Source organism: Strix uralensis, chromosome 22 (assembly GCF_047716275.1).
Source record: "Strix uralensis isolate ZFMK-TIS-50842 chromosome 22, bStrUra1, whole genome shotgun sequence".
Classification (NCBI taxonomy): domain Eukaryota; kingdom Metazoa; phylum Chordata; class Aves; order Strigiformes; family Strigidae; genus Strix; species Strix uralensis.
Genome location: NC_133993.1, coordinates 11,485,543 through 11,498,950, shown reverse-complemented (window position 1 = coordinate 11,498,950; position 13,408 = coordinate 11,485,543). Strand labels below are relative to the sequence as shown.

General features: G+C 71.8%; 2 protein-coding genes across 2 annotated transcripts; one reads left to right on the top strand and one right to left on the bottom strand.

Moving 5' to 3' along the window:
• Positions 1-13: 13 nt before the first annotated feature.
• On the bottom strand, positions 14-8,391 carry CNTNAP1 (contactin associated protein 1). Its single transcript, XM_074891705.1, has 24 exons — positions 8,262-8,391; positions 6,812-6,913; positions 6,348-6,541; positions 6,097-6,244; positions 5,669-5,872; positions 5,413-5,597; positions 5,184-5,327; positions 4,590-4,851; positions 4,361-4,510; positions 4,121-4,292; positions 3,925-4,031; positions 3,700-3,819; positions 3,359-3,562; positions 3,111-3,267; positions 2,851-2,978; positions 2,566-2,733; positions 2,280-2,498; positions 1,963-2,202; positions 1,636-1,872; positions 1,344-1,471; positions 1,167-1,260; positions 814-1,047; positions 638-685; positions 14-545 (listed from the first exon to the last, which is right to left on the bottom strand). The coding sequence occupies exons 1-24, from the start codon at positions 8,338-8,340 to the stop codon at positions 355-357; spliced, it is 3,915 nt and encodes a 1,304-aa protein (XP_074747806.1). The 5' UTR covers positions 8,341-8,391; the 3' UTR covers positions 14-354.
• Positions 8,392-10,920: 2,529 nt separating this feature from the next.
• CCR10 (C-C motif chemokine receptor 10) lies at positions 10,921-12,857 on the top strand. Its single transcript, XM_074891974.1, has 3 exons — positions 10,921-11,003; positions 11,069-11,315; positions 11,464-12,857. The coding sequence occupies exons 1-3, from the start codon at positions 10,921-10,923 to the stop codon at positions 12,544-12,546; spliced, it is 1,413 nt and encodes a 470-aa protein (XP_074748075.1). The 3' UTR covers positions 12,547-12,857.
• The last annotated feature ends 551 nt before the right edge of the window (positions 12,858-13,408 follow it).

Genomic DNA, 13,408 nt, shown 5'->3' with positions numbered 1-13,408 from the left:
AGCGGGGCATCTACGCGCGGGCATCGCTAACGGGGCAGCGGGCGCCCCCCGCGCACTCCCTGGCCAAGGGGAGGGTGGGCTGCCCGGCCCGGGGGTCCCCGCCGGAGGAAGGGCAGGGTCTGGTGGCGTGCCCGGGGCGAGCGGGGCCGGGGCTTGGCGGGTGGCGGCCGCGCTCCAGGGCCGGGTCGGTGATGGCCGCGGGGAGGGGCTGGCGGTCGGTGCAGTGCGATCCGGGCCAGAGGCGGGTGTTGGCAGTTGAGGTGTGCTCGGCCCTTTGGTCCCGCGACGCTCGCTCGTCCCCAGGCGGCTCCCAGGGCTGCGGGGGCTGCGAGCCCGTCCCACCCCCCGGCCCCACTAGTCCCCTTTCGCCTCCTCCAGGATCTGGGGCAGGTTCTGGTCCTTGCGCACCGACAGCGGTTTGGCCGCGCTGCCATAGTCCTGGACGGCCTTGGGCTCATTGGTGTGGTAGGAGCCCTTGTAGCGGTGGTAGTAGAAGTACAGCAGCACCAGCAGCCCCCCGAGCAGCAGGAGCAGGAAGGTCACAACTGCGGGGGAGAGGCGGCGGTGAGGGGAAGGGGCTGGGGGGCGCAGGGCCAGGGCAGAGGTGGGGGGGACACGGGCCGGGGGCTCCACTTACACCCGATGATGAACCCGATCCAGCCGTCGTCGTGCACGTGGGGGAACTCTGCGGAGACAGAGCGGGCAGCTGGGGCCGGGCTGCAGCGGGGCCTTGTGCTGGGGCATCCCCCTGCAGCTGATGCTTGCTGGGGGGGGGGGGGACCCTCCCCACGGGGGTCCCACCACAGCACCTACCTGTGCCCATGTACCAGGGGTCCATCTCGGGAGGGATGAGGATGGTGGTGAGGGGGAGCATGGAGGCACAGCTCGACTCCACCAGCTCCCCGCGGATGCTGTAGGGCCGCACGACGCTGGTGGGACGGAAGATGGCTTTGAGGGGGACGAGGCTGTTAAACTTCACCCCCGAGAGGCAGCCTGAGAAGCCGGGCGTGTTGTAGCGCTGGATCTCGGGGTCGATCACGCCGGTCTCTGAGGGGGCACAGAAGGAGAAGGCTCATCCCCCGTGGAGGGCAAGGACCGTGCTGGGCAGAGGAGACCCCCCAGATCCCAGCATGGGAGGGGGCGGCTGAGGGCAGGACCCAGCTCACCCATCACACGCCCCAGGTACAGGTTTTTGGGCGAGTCCAGCTTGCTGTCCACAAACAGGGAGAACTGCTGCTCCATGACGGGGAGATAGTCCACCTGGGAGGCAGGCGCATGGTGTTGGCACCCGCTGAGCCTCCTCTGCCTGCCTGTGCCCCCTCCCAGCCCTCCCCGCCCCGTACCTGGGTGTACAGCGTGCGGTGCAGGCGGGTGATGTTGACGCGGTGGGGCCTCCCATCCGTCACTGGTTTGGTGGTGAGGGCAAAGACGTAGGGGCTGGTGCCCAGCTGGTAGCGCAGCTGCAGGCTCCCTGCGGCAGAGCGGGGCCGTCAGCGGCACCGGGGCTCTCGGCGGGCGAGTCCAGCCCCTCCACGGGGGGGCATCAGCGGGGAGGAGGGTCCTGTGCGGCCCCAGAGCCCAGGCGCGTCCCCGCAGGCTCTGGGTGAGCCCCGGGGCAGGGAGCCCTGCCCTCACCATCATCCTTGATGAGCACGGCCATGTAGTCCTTGACGAAGGAGCTGACGTAGAGCAGCACGGCAGGCGCCGAGGTGGTGCTGAAGCTGAAGCTGACCTCCTCGCTGGTGAGGTTGTAGCCGGGCAGGGGCTGCCAGGGGCTGCTGACGATGCTGGCGAACTCGCGGGCGGCGTACAGAGACACGGGCAGGATGTTGTACCGCACCCAGGTGCCCTCCTCGAAGTACCCGCCGATGTCTGCGGGGGGACCCACAGGGTGACGGGTGCGCCGGCTCCTCTCCCCGCTCCCCGCCCCGGCAGGGCCCCAGCCCCAGCGCGGCCGCTCACCGTGGTTGCAGAAGGGCCCGTCGAAGGCAGAGACGCTGCAGTTGCAGCTGTAGTGGCTGTAGCGCTCGACGCAGAGCCCGCTGTTCTGGCAGGGCACGGGCGGGTCCTGGCAGTGGCCGGTGCAGTTGACCCGCACGCCCTCTGTCTCATTGGCTTTGCCCTCCAGGTTGAGCGTCACCCCATTCATCCGCAGCGCCCGCAGGCACCCCAGGAACGGGCGCATCTTGTGCTCCGCCGAGCCTGCAGCAGGGCCGAGGCTCAGCGCCCTGCGGCACGCGGGGACCTGGGGATACGGGGACACGGCTGGGGGCTCTCACCCACGTAGAGGGGCCTGTCGAAGTTCAGGCGGACGAAGCTCTGCGGGGGGGCCGGTCGCACCACCCAGGGCAGCTTGTCCACCCGCAGCCGCGCCAGCTTGACGTTGAGCTCAGCCTTCACCTGGTGCCACTCGTCATCGTTCCAGGGCACCACTGACCGCACCGTCAGGTTCTCGTCCCCGTTCCCAATGTCGTAGGCAAACACCACATCCCTGGTGGCTGCAGGGACACGGTGTCGGGAGGAGCCCCCGGCCCCGCCACCCCCCACCCCCCTGCCCACCCGTACTGTTGAGCTCGATGCGGATGTAGTTTCGGGAGCCGGGATTCTCCAGGAAAACACCGGATAAGGCGGTGGTCTTGAAGTAGAAGGAGATGTCGAGGCTGTGGTTGGCCTGGAAGGTGGGGAAGAGCAGGGCTGCGCCCCTGTTGAAGGAGACAGTGTTCCAGGTGTTGCCTGCGGGGAGCAGGAGGGGTGGTGAGGGATGGGCACGGACCCTCCACGGGCGCAATACCCTGCGGGCATGGGACCCCCCCACGGAGCAGGGGCCCCTCCACAGATCCGGTCACTCACGGTCTCCGTAGCACCGCAGGGGCCCCAGCAGGAACTGGGCTTCGGAGCCAGAGCGGTTGGTGTCTCCAACCACGACCTGGGTGACGGGCAGGTGGTCCACGAAGGTCAGCAGACCCTTGTCCGTCCTCCTGCAAACGGAGGGGCCATGAGGGGCTTCTGCCCCTTCGCCAGCCCGCGCCCCTGCTGAACCCCTGCCCGACCCGCCCCGAGTCCTGCCCCTTGTGCCGGCAGCCCCCGTCCCGCAGCCCCCGCCCGCTCACCACAGCGCGTGGTCGGCGTCGCAGTTGCAGAAGTACTTGGGGTCGGCGCAGTTCTTGTCCAGCCCGCAGGCGCAGCGCTGGATGCCCGGCCGCGAGCCCCCCCAGTAGTAGTGCCGCTCGTCGTGCCGGCCCATCCAGAAGCTGAAGGGCAGCCCGGCTGCGGGCACAGGGGCGGGTGAGGACACAGTCCCACGGCCTGGCCCCGTGGCACAGCCCTGCGGCACAGCCCCGCTCCCCCCAGCGCTCACAGGGGGTGTTGAGCAGGCGGGAGCTGTAGCAGTGGAGCTCGATGCGCTGCTCGCAGTACTCGGAGGCGTTTGCCAGCGCGGAGACCTCGGCCCAGGAGGCGTTCCAGTACTCCACAGCCCCCAGGTAGGGCTGGTCCACGCTGGAGCCCGTCACCCGTGTGGCGTAGTGGCGGTTGTGCCGGATGATGGTCCACGCTCGGTCCTCTGCAGAGGGGGGGGCTGTTGGGACCAGCCCTCCAGGACACCCCCACTCCCTCCATCCTATTCTGGCCCTGACACACAGGCTCTAGTCCCCGGGGGCACTGGGCAGAGTGACCCCCAGGCCCTCCTGCCGCCCCCACCTCGGATATCGCAATACACCGTGAAGGGCTTGAGCGGACCGCTGCCATCCGGGTCGATGGTGTAGTTCCCCGAGGTTTTCCCGCTGACCCGGTAAGCATCACACGATTCCTTGTAAAGGGCTGGAAGAGCGAAATGGGGCTGGGGTCAGGGCGAGGGGGGCGCTGAGCAGCGGGGGCAGTCGCAGGTGCCCGTCCTGCCCCCAGCCCGCGAGGCCCCAGGCTCACATTTGTGGCAGGTCTCCCCCTTGTACCCCGTCAGGTCGCAGATGCACATGAAGTCGTCCCAGGACTGGACGCAGCGGCTGTCGTGCTCGCACAGGTTGGGGGTGCACCTGAGGGCGCAGAGGGCTCCTGTCCTGGCACCGGCGCAGCCCCCCGGCCCCCGCCCGCTCCCAGCCGGCACCCCTCTCCCGAGTGATACCTGTCCGTGATGCCGCAGACGTTGAAGAGCACGTTGAAGTACTGCGCCAGCCGGTGCTGCACCAGCAGCTCCACGTCCACGGGCTGCAGGTCCACGTTCAGCATCTGCAGGCAGCCGTGGAAGGCCGTCTGGTTCGACCGGCAGCCGGTGACCGAGGCTGGCTTGGGGCAGCCTGCAAGGCACAGGGGGGTGAGCGGCCCCTGGGCACCCATCGCCCCCGGCCCCCGCCCCGCCGCCCACCTCCAAAGAAGTACTGGCTGCCGGTGCGGAGCTGGAAGGGATGCGCCACCCGGAACTCAGCACCATCGTCGTCGTCGATGGTCACCACAGCCGAGCCGTCCCGCGCCACCAGCTGCACCGAGTGCCAGAAGCCGTCGTTCAGGCGATGCCCTGCGCGGGGAGAGGAGCGTGCGTGGAGAGGCACCGCCACCAGACCGGCCCCTGGCCCTGCGCCGCCTCCCCAGCCCACCTGCGGCAAACTCCAGCTTCTTCTTGCCAGGCTGGGCGATGGAGACGTTAAGCTGCCCCTCGCTCAGCACCACCTCGAGGGAGCCCAGGCGGTCGGCAAAGCTGGTGTAGAGCAGGAGCCCGGCCGTGTCCCAGGAGCGGAAGCGGAAGCTGACGGCCAGGCGGTTCCTCCGCGGGATTCCCGGCACCCGCACGTAGTTGTTGATGCCGGCAAAGGTGATGGGGGTGGTCAGCTGGTCCTGGCAGTAGCGGCCCACGCTGCCCTGGGGGTGGCCGTGGGAGGTGGTGAGGAAGGGGCGGGGAGGCCTCCCTGTCCCCACAGCCACAGCCCCGACTGCCCCCCCTCTATCCCCCCGCCTGGCAGCGCCAGCCAGGCGCCCCGGGCCAGGGACGACCTCGCATGGTCGATGCGGCGCCGCTCGGCTGAGCACGGCCACTGCCTGGCCTCGTGTCACCCCACAGCGGCGGGGGAACCTGGCCCTGGGGAAGGGGCCACCCCACAGCGGGGCCGAGGACCTGGCCCTCCTCCAGGAAGGGCGTCCCCCCACGGCAAGAACAGGACCCCCAGGGAAGGGGCCACCCCCCAGGGCTGGACCTCGAAGCGGATGTTGGGTTTCCGGTGCCGGGCCAGGTCGGCGATGTTGACCCCGTTGAAGATGATGTTCTCCACGCAGCCCCGGAAGTTTTGCCGGTAGGTGAGGTGCTGCTTGTCCTGGTCGATCACCCCCCCGAAGAAGAGCTGGGAGGCAGAGTGGGGGGGTCAGCCCCTCACTGGGGGATGCCGCAGGTCAGCATCCCGGCAGCTCCGTGCCCACCGCACCCACCTCGGTGTCGAGGTCGAGCTGGTCGAAGGTGCCATGGCAGCGGAAGCGCTTGACCTCCCCGTCCAGCGTCAGGTTGATGTGGTGGCCGTAGCGCTCGATGTGCAGCGAGTGCCAGTGCTGGTCGTCCAGGAGGCTGCCCACCCCCACCGTCGTGTGGCCCTCGCTGGCGTGCAGCGGGCTGCTGCCTGGGGAGGGGCAGCCTCAGCCCCCCGGCCCCACGCCCCCCGGCCCCCCGGCCCCCCCGGCCCTGGCTCACCTAAGCTGATGTGCAGGAAGAGCTGGGCCTGCTTGAGCTCCACTGTGATGTAGTCGCCCTGCGAGCCCTCCCCGTGCATCAGCACCCCATCCTGCTCCAGCGTCTTGAAGTTGAAGGAGATGTCATCCTCGCGGGTGCTGATCCTCTTGGCCCGGAAGCGGTAGGAGATGGCGTCATCCCCGTCAAAGTAGAGCACGTGGGACCCTGGGGAGAGCAGAGCGGCCGTGGCCGCGTCACTCCCGCAGCAGCAGGCGCCCTGGCACGGGGAACGCTCCTCTCTGCCACGGTTTACACCAGAGCTAATGACTGCAGATCACTTGGACACAATCCACTCTGGGAAAGGGTTTTCCAGACGCACCGGAGCCAGGGGCTGGTCCCCTGCGATGCGGACAGCCGGGCCAGGGTCCCCCCCTGCGCTGGGTACTCACGGTAGGGGCAGCCGTAGAGGCCCAGGCGCAGCCCGATCTTCCCACGCGGGTTCCAGGCCACCGGGATGATGCGGATGTAGCGCGCCAGGATGGGGTAGTGCAGGTCGTGCCGCACCACCCCGCTCTCGTTCACGTTCCCGAAGAATGTCTGGGGACGAAGGGCCACCATCAGCACCTCACTGCGGGCCAGGGGGTGTCTCCGCTCCCCCCAGGGGACCCCGTCCCGCAGGGACCCCCGGGCACCCCCCTACCCAGTTGCTGCCCTGCTGGAAGAAGGGTTTCCAGCTGGTGGGGTGGTCTCCGAAGAGCACGATGTAGCGGGTCAGCCAGTCGTAGGTGTTGAAGGTTCCCTGCGTGGCCACTGCGTTGATCCGGTGCTTTTGCATCAGGTCGATCTGGAGCCAGGGCTGCTTGTCCCGGGGGTCGGGGGACCAGCCGCTGGTGCCTGCGGGGGGAGCGGCTCAGCCGGGCTCATCACCCAGCACCCAGCACCCCCCGCCTGAGCGGGGGCTGCCTGCTCGGCCCCGCCGCAGCATCCGACTGCGGGCGGGCGCTGGAGGGCTGCGGGGCTGCCCCCCACCGCCGGGGGATGCTGAGGGCTCTGCCACGGGCACCCGAGGGCCCCTCAGCCCCACGCGAGGCAAGACGTTGCTGGGAACGCCCCCCGCCCCGGCCCCCAGCCCCGCCCGCGCCCCGGCGCCGCAGGGGGACTCACTGTGCAGCCGCGCAAAGCTGGCCGAGTAGAAGATGTTGTATCTGGAGGAGGCACCGATGGACGAGGAGTAGAGGGGAGCGACCAGCTCATCGTAGCAGGGTCCTGCGGGGAGAGGGGCGCTGGGGGCCGGGCTCGGAGCGCTGAACTGGGCCGTGTCCCCTCGGCAGCCCCCCCGGCCCGGCCCTGCGGACCCCGCGGGCTCTGCAGGCTCTGGAGACCCTCAGAGATCCGGGGACCCCGCGGACCCCGCGGGCTCTGGGGACCCTGAGGGCTCTAGGGACCCCGAGGGATCCGGGGACCCCGCGGGCTGGCGGCGCGGCGGGTCCGTCCCTGCTCTCCCCTCCCACTGCAGCGGAGCTGACACACCTCTGCGGGCCCCGACGGCCGCACCAGCCGCCTCCGCACTGACGTGGGCGCCGGGACCCCCCCCCGCCCCGCCCCGCCCCGCCCCGTCGGGACAGGGTCTTCCGTGGGAGGCCGGGGGGGCCCGTGCAAACCCTCCGGGATCTGCAGAGGCGGCTCCGGCGGGGCCGAGGTCCCGGGCCCCTCGCAGGGCCCCCCCGGACGGGTCGGACGGAGCCCGGGGAGCCCCAGGAGCGTTTGCTGCACCCCCAGCCCTCACTGCAGGGCCAAGGGCAGCCGCGCTGAGCCCATGCTGCATCAGCCCCTGCCTGCATCCCCCCTGCCTGCGTCCCCCCTGCCTGCGTCCCCCCTGCCTGCATCCCCCCCTGCCTGCATCCCCCCCTGCCTGCGTCGTCCCCTGCCTGCATCGTTCCCTGCCTGCGTCGTCCCCCTCTTCCCTCCCCCGCAGCCAGCGGGTCGCCGGGCCACCCCGGCCCTGGGGGAAGGGGGCCCCGGGCCCCGGTTCAGAGGGGCCGCAGAGAGGCCAGGGCCCTGTCGGTCCCCGTGCCCGGGCACTCGCCCCCAGCCCCTCCCGCCCCGGGGCTCGGGACCAGCCCGGTGCAGCCCCGCGGCTCTGGCCGAGGTGCTGGCGGAGCCCGGCCGGGTCCTGCGGGGCTGCCCCCGCCCGCCGGGGTGCCCGGACACGGGGCCGGGCCGGGCCGGGGGGGCCGGGCCGGGGGGATGCGGCGCAGTGGGGCGGGTGCCCGGGACACCCCTGGGCATCCCCGGGCATCCCGGGTCCACCCCGGAGGCTCCGGGCGGGTGCGGTGCCGCCGGCGGGGGGGCTGCGGCGGGGCGGCCCCGGCCAGGGCGCGGGGGGGGGCGCTCGGACGCCCGTGTCCGGCCGTGACCTTGGGGACGACGCGGACCGGGGCGCTGGGGGGTGCCGGGGGGTGCCCGGGGGAGAACGAGGGATGCCCGGGAGAACCGGTGAGGGGCGGGTGCGGGCGGAGGCGGCTCGGGGGAGTGCGGGGATGCGGGGCCGGGGCGGCGGGGCCGCGGTCCCGCAGTGCGGAGCGGCTGCTCCCGGGGCTGCGGCCCCACTTACGTGCGAGGCAGCCGGGGCCGGGGCACAGGAGGGCGGCGGAGGCGGCGAGCAGGAGCCCGAGGAGGCGGCGAGCGCCCATGATGGAGCGCCCCGAGCGCCGCCGCTCCCGGTGCTGCAGCCGCGCGGCGGAGCGGGGCCGGCGGCGGCTCCGCCCACGGGGCGGTGGCGGCGGCGGGGCGGGTGGGCTGGCCCCGGGACCGGGAGGGGGCCGCGGGGACCGGGCTGGGCGCAGCGCAGAGCCCCGGCCCCCCCCGCCCAGCCTCCCCCGCTGCCGCGCCCCCGAGGGATGCTCCCGCCGGGCACCCCGTTCCCCCGGTCCCCGGCCCCGGGGTGGGGATGCGTGGGCAGAGCGGGGCACGGGCGGGAGCTCCGCCCGGGATCACCGGGTCCCGCGCAGCCCCCGGGCCCCGCCGTGCCCAGCCCCCCCGGGCCCCCCCAGACCCGGGCCAGGCCCACGGGGGCGGGGGGGAGTTGGAGCGGTGCCCTCCCGCAGCAGATGTGGCGGCAGTTTGTAATCAAGCCGCAGATTAAGGCCGGGGGTTTGGGGGTCGCCTGGCTCCCCAGCGGTGCAGAAAAGGAGATTTAGGCTGCGTCTGTTCCCCAACATCCCCAGACACCCACGGTGGGGGGGGCTGGCGGCCCCGTGGCCTACATACGCCTCCTGACCACGCGGTGCCCCGTGTCCCTCCGCGCAGCCCCCCAAGCCCAGCCCCGAGGGGTGGGGGTGCACCGGGGGCCGCTGGGGCCCCTCGGACACACCAGGCCTGGCACGTGGCTGTCACCTGCGGGCAGCGGGGGCCGGGGTCGCTTCCTGCGCAGGCAGGGCTGAGGCCGCAGCAGGCAGGAGAAAGAGGGAACAGAAAGCCCCAGGTGCAGCGGGGCCGCGGGGCAGCCGGTGGCACACCAGGCGTTCTGGTGCCTCCCGACCCCCAGAGCCTCCCAGCACCTGCAAGCCCGTCCCCAGGAGAGGCACAGCCTCCCCTGGCCTCATCCGGACACCCCAGGGGTGCTGCCTGCTCCGGCCACAGCCCCGCGTCCCGTCCTTGTGCTGGGACAAGTCTGTGACGGCTCCAGCGGGGGCACGAAGGGTCCCTGCTCTGCACCCACAGCTGGCCATAGGGCCAGCATTTGCCCCAGGACCCCCTCCCTCCCCTTTCCCCTGGATGCAGGGTGTGGGATGGCACCCCCAGAGCTGGCACAGAGCGGAGGTCTGCAGGCAGTGTCCTCGCTGTGCAGAAAGAGCAGGGGAGGGGGAGAGACCCCCCCAGCAAAGAGCCCTGGGGACGCTCCAGCTGCCTCTGCCCAGCTGCTCTCTGGCCAGAGAGCAGCAGGTCCTGGCCCCGCTGCACCGTGGGCACTGGCAGCGAGTTCCTGGGGCCGGCGGGGACCCTGCCCGCACCCCACACACGGCTGAAGGCAGCAGGAGGGCTGAGGGCAGAGCTGGGATAAGCCTCGGCAAAGACGGCTGCAGCAGTGAGAAAGGGGGATTGAGGGATTACGGCGGCAAACGGCAGAAAGCCGGTTAAAGCCGGGATCAATTTGCTCCCCCCTGGGGAGAGGAAAGTGGGGCCTCTGCCCCCCAGGAACTAATCTGCCCCTCAATGAGGAGTTGGGGATTTTATTGTCAACAACCAGCAACACGCCTGCCCAGCGCTGTGGGGGTGCAGGGGTGTGGGGCAGGGCTGGGACCCCCACATTTCCCATTGGGATGAGACATTCCTGGACTGGACATGCCTCTGATGGTCCTGCCAGACCAGTGTCCTGCCTGCGCCCGGCCCAGCACCAGCCCAGAGCAGCCCACGCTCGGCTCCTTGGCCTCCCCTCCAGCCCCGCAGGCGGGCCGGTGTCCCCCACACGCAGTGAGTGCCCTTGGCCAGACCCCGCTCCCCCGGCCCAGGTGCTCCCAGGCTTGTCCCCAGCCTCGCGTGACAGAGGCTGAGCTGCTATTTCTGTCCCCGGTGTGCAGATGCTAGCCACAAACTCAGAGATACAGGACGGGCTCCAGAGCAGGGTCCCATCTGCCCCCTCGCCTTCCCCCCCCGGGGCTGGGCCCGTGCTCTGTGCCGCTCTCGGTATCGGGAGCAGCACGTGGTCAAACCACAGGTTGCAGAGCGCTGAGACGCCGACGGCTCCAGACCTGCCAGCCAGGGGAACGGTCCTGCTGTGCCATGCAGGGGCAGGTGAGGGGCCATGGAGCGAGGGGTTCACTGGGGGCTGGACGGGGACCCCCCTCTCTGTCTCTTCTTGTGGCTTTCAAATGCTTCTCGTGAGCCGTGTGGGTTTGGGCGGAAAGGCAAAGCCCAGGGCGTGCAGGGCAGCACCTGGTGCTCCAGGTCCAGGTCCCCAGAGCAGGGAAGGGGCTGGGGGAGATGCTGGGGAGTCATCCTGCCCCGGCATGAGGTTCAGATCCCACCTGCATCCCCGGAGCGGGTGGGGGGATCGGACCCAGCCACCTGAGCTCGCTGATGGGAGCCAGAGCAAATCTGCTGTCCTGAGGCTGCTCAGAGTCAGCGGTGCCAGAGCCTGAGCTCAGCGGCAATGGGGTCCCAGCCCTCTGGTCCCAGGCTGCAGCGCTGCCCCTCCGCCGCCGAGCAGGACTGGGAGGCCGGGAGCTGGGAGCACCGTGCCCAGCTGCCTGCAGCCTCTGTGAGGCCGCGGGATGCCCCGGGACCTCCCCGGCCAGGAGCAGGGCCAGGCAGTGCGGGGCTGTGCCGGCACCGGGATCCCTAAGGCCGTGCATGGGTGGGTGGGTGCTTTGGACAGGTCCCCACATGCACCCTCAGCTGTGTGTGGGCACCTGCCCGCAGCACTTGCCCCGGGGATGACGGCACGGAGCCCCGAGGCCCGGCTGCACGGGGCGACGGGGGCCGTGGGCTGGGTGCTGAGCCCCAGGGGACATCAGCCCCCCCGCGGCAGGCGCACGGTTATTTTGTGGGACGCCGTGGCCGGGGTCACGTCTCCCCACCGGCTCTGCGCCGCAGGCGGCTGCTCGGGAAGCGCGTGGTTGCTCTCGCAATGACTGAGCGAGGCGAACGTCCCGCTGCCTCGGGGAGGGTGTGAGACAGAAACCGCCCCGCGTGGGGCCGGGGGCTGCGGCACACCCGGGCTCCCCGCAGCAGGGCCGGGTGGGGCAGGGCTGCGCTGCACCCTGCGGTCAGGCCCTCGCCTCCGAGCACCCCCCGCCCAGCCTCCCTCTGCGCAGGCAACCCCCAGCCCCGCCACGACGGAGCCGACCAGCGCCACCGACTTCTACCCCTGGGAGGACGCGTACCCGTGGGAGGACAGCGCGCTGCCCGAGCTCTGCGAGAAGCAGGCGGTGCAGGGCTTCGCCCGCGCCTACCAGCCCGCTGTCTACCTGCTGCTCTCGCTGCTGGGCACGGTGGGGAACGGGCTGGTGCTGCTCACGCACACCCGCTACCGCCAGGCACGCAGCATCACCGACGTTTGCCTCCTGCACCTCGCCCTCTCTGACCTCCTGCTCCTTCTGACGCTGCCCTTCGCCGTCACTGACACGCTGCAGGGCTGGTCCCCGGGCACGGCCGCCTGCAAGGTGCTGCAGGGCCTCTACGCCCTCAACTTCTACAGCGGCTTCCTCTTCCTCACCTGCATCAGCGTGGACCGCTACGTGGCCATCGTGCGGGTGCCGGCCGCCTGCCGCCTGCGCCCGCGGGCTCGCCGCCGGGGCTGGCTGACGGCAGGGCTGGCCTGGCTACTGGCCATGCTGCTGGCGCTGCCCCAGTTCGTCTACGGCCGAGCAGAGCAGCACCAGGACCTCCGGCTCTGCCGTGTCGTCTTCCCCCAGGAGGTCTCACGGGTGGCCCGGGGCGCCACCAACCTGGTGCAGGTTGTGCTGGGCTTCGCAGTGCCCTTCCTGGTGATGGCAAGCTGCTACGCGGCCGTGGCTCGGACGCTGCTGGCGGCCCGTGGGGCCCAGCCCCATCGGGCACTGCGGGTGCTGCTGGCCCTTGTGCTGGTGTTCGTGGCCCTGCAGCTGCCCCACAGCCTGATGGTGCTGCTGGATGCGGCCGAGCTGCTGGCCAGCTGGGAGATGAGCTGTGCCCAGAGCCGCCGCAAGGACCTGGCGCTGCTGGTCACCGGCGGGTTGGCATACCTGCGCTGCTGCCTCAACCCCCTGCTTTACGCCTTCCTGGGCCAGCGCTTCCGCCGCGAGCTGTGGCTACTGGCCAGTGACGCCGGGTGCGTGGGGCCCCTCGAGCCGCGCTGCCCCAGCTGCCCCAGTCCCCTCCGGCGGACGTCGCTCTCCACCTGCCAGGACGTGGTGTAGGGACGTGGTGCCCGTGGCCGGGGCAGGGACTGGCCCCCCGGGGGCTTGGCCCCTTCGTAGCCCCCTGGGAGCCCCTCGCTGGCGCCTGGCAGAGCGGCCTGGCACGGCAGCGCCGGGACAACCCGCACGGCGCCCGCACACGCGTGGGCAGAGGGAAGAGCAGCCCCGCGCGTCCTGCGAGTGCCTCTGCTGCCCAGCGCTCGGCCGGGCCGGGGGGACCCCACAATGCCACGCATGCTCAGGGGGCCGTGTGATGTCACCAGTGCTCTGGGGCAGTCGTGTGATGTCACACGTGCTGTGGGGGACCACGCAATGGCACGCGTGCTGCAGGGAACCGTGTGATGTCATGTGTGCTGTGGGGAACACGCAATGTCACACGTGCTCAGGGGACCGCGCAATGTCCCGCGTGCTGCAGGGGCTGCGCGGGGGCTGCGCACCGCGGGGCCGCTGGTTCCCGCCCTCACAATAAACCCCAGTCGAGCCCCGATGGGCCGGAGCCGTCTCGGTGCGGGCCGGGGGGGCCGGGGGGGGGTTGGCCGGGCCGGGCCGGGGGCTGCCTGCAGGCGGCAGCAGAACCTCGCGCTGCCTGTGCGCTGCCTGTGCCCTGCCTGTCCCCTGCACGGGCGGGCGCCCCGCCGGGGCTGCGACAGCCGGGGACCGGACCGGGGAGCGGCGGCTCGGCGGGGGCGTGCGGAGGGCGACGGTCCAGGGACCGGCACCGGCTCCACGGCGGCTCCGGGGCGGGGTGGGGGAATGTCCAGGCGCGGGCCCGGCCCCCCCCAGCCCCGCGGTACCGCCGGGGCAGTCCGAGGGGGCAGCGGGGGGCAGGAGCGGGGTCCCCCCCCAGCACAGCCCACGCCAC

Excerpts from the sequence above, each read along its gene's own strand:
- CNTNAP1 (XM_074891705.1), bottom strand. The coding sequence starts at position 8,340 with ATGGGCGCTCGCCGCCTCCTCGGGCTCCTGCTCGCCGCCTCCGCCGCC. Across the intron at positions 6,914-8,261 it reads CGGCCCCGGCTGCCTCGCAC|GACCCTGCTACGATGAGCTG; the intron begins GTAAGTGGGGCC and ends CTCTCCCCGCAG. Across the intron at positions 1,261-1,343 it reads ACCGCACGCTGTACACCCAG|GTGGACTATCTCCCCGTCAT; the intron begins GTACGGGGCGGG and ends CCTGCCTCCCAG.
- CCR10 (XM_074891974.1), top strand. The coding sequence starts at position 10,921 with ATGCCCCGGGACCTCCCCGGCCAGGAGCAGGGCCAGGCAGTGCGGGGC. Across the intron at positions 11,004-11,068 it reads ATCCCTAAGGCCGTGCATGG|CACTTGCCCCGGGGATGACG; the intron begins GTGGGTGGGTGC and ends ACCTGCCCGCAG. Across the intron at positions 11,316-11,463 it reads GTCCCGCTGCCTCGGGGAGG|GCAACCCCCAGCCCCGCCAC; the intron begins GTGTGAGACAGA and ends CCCTCTGCGCAG.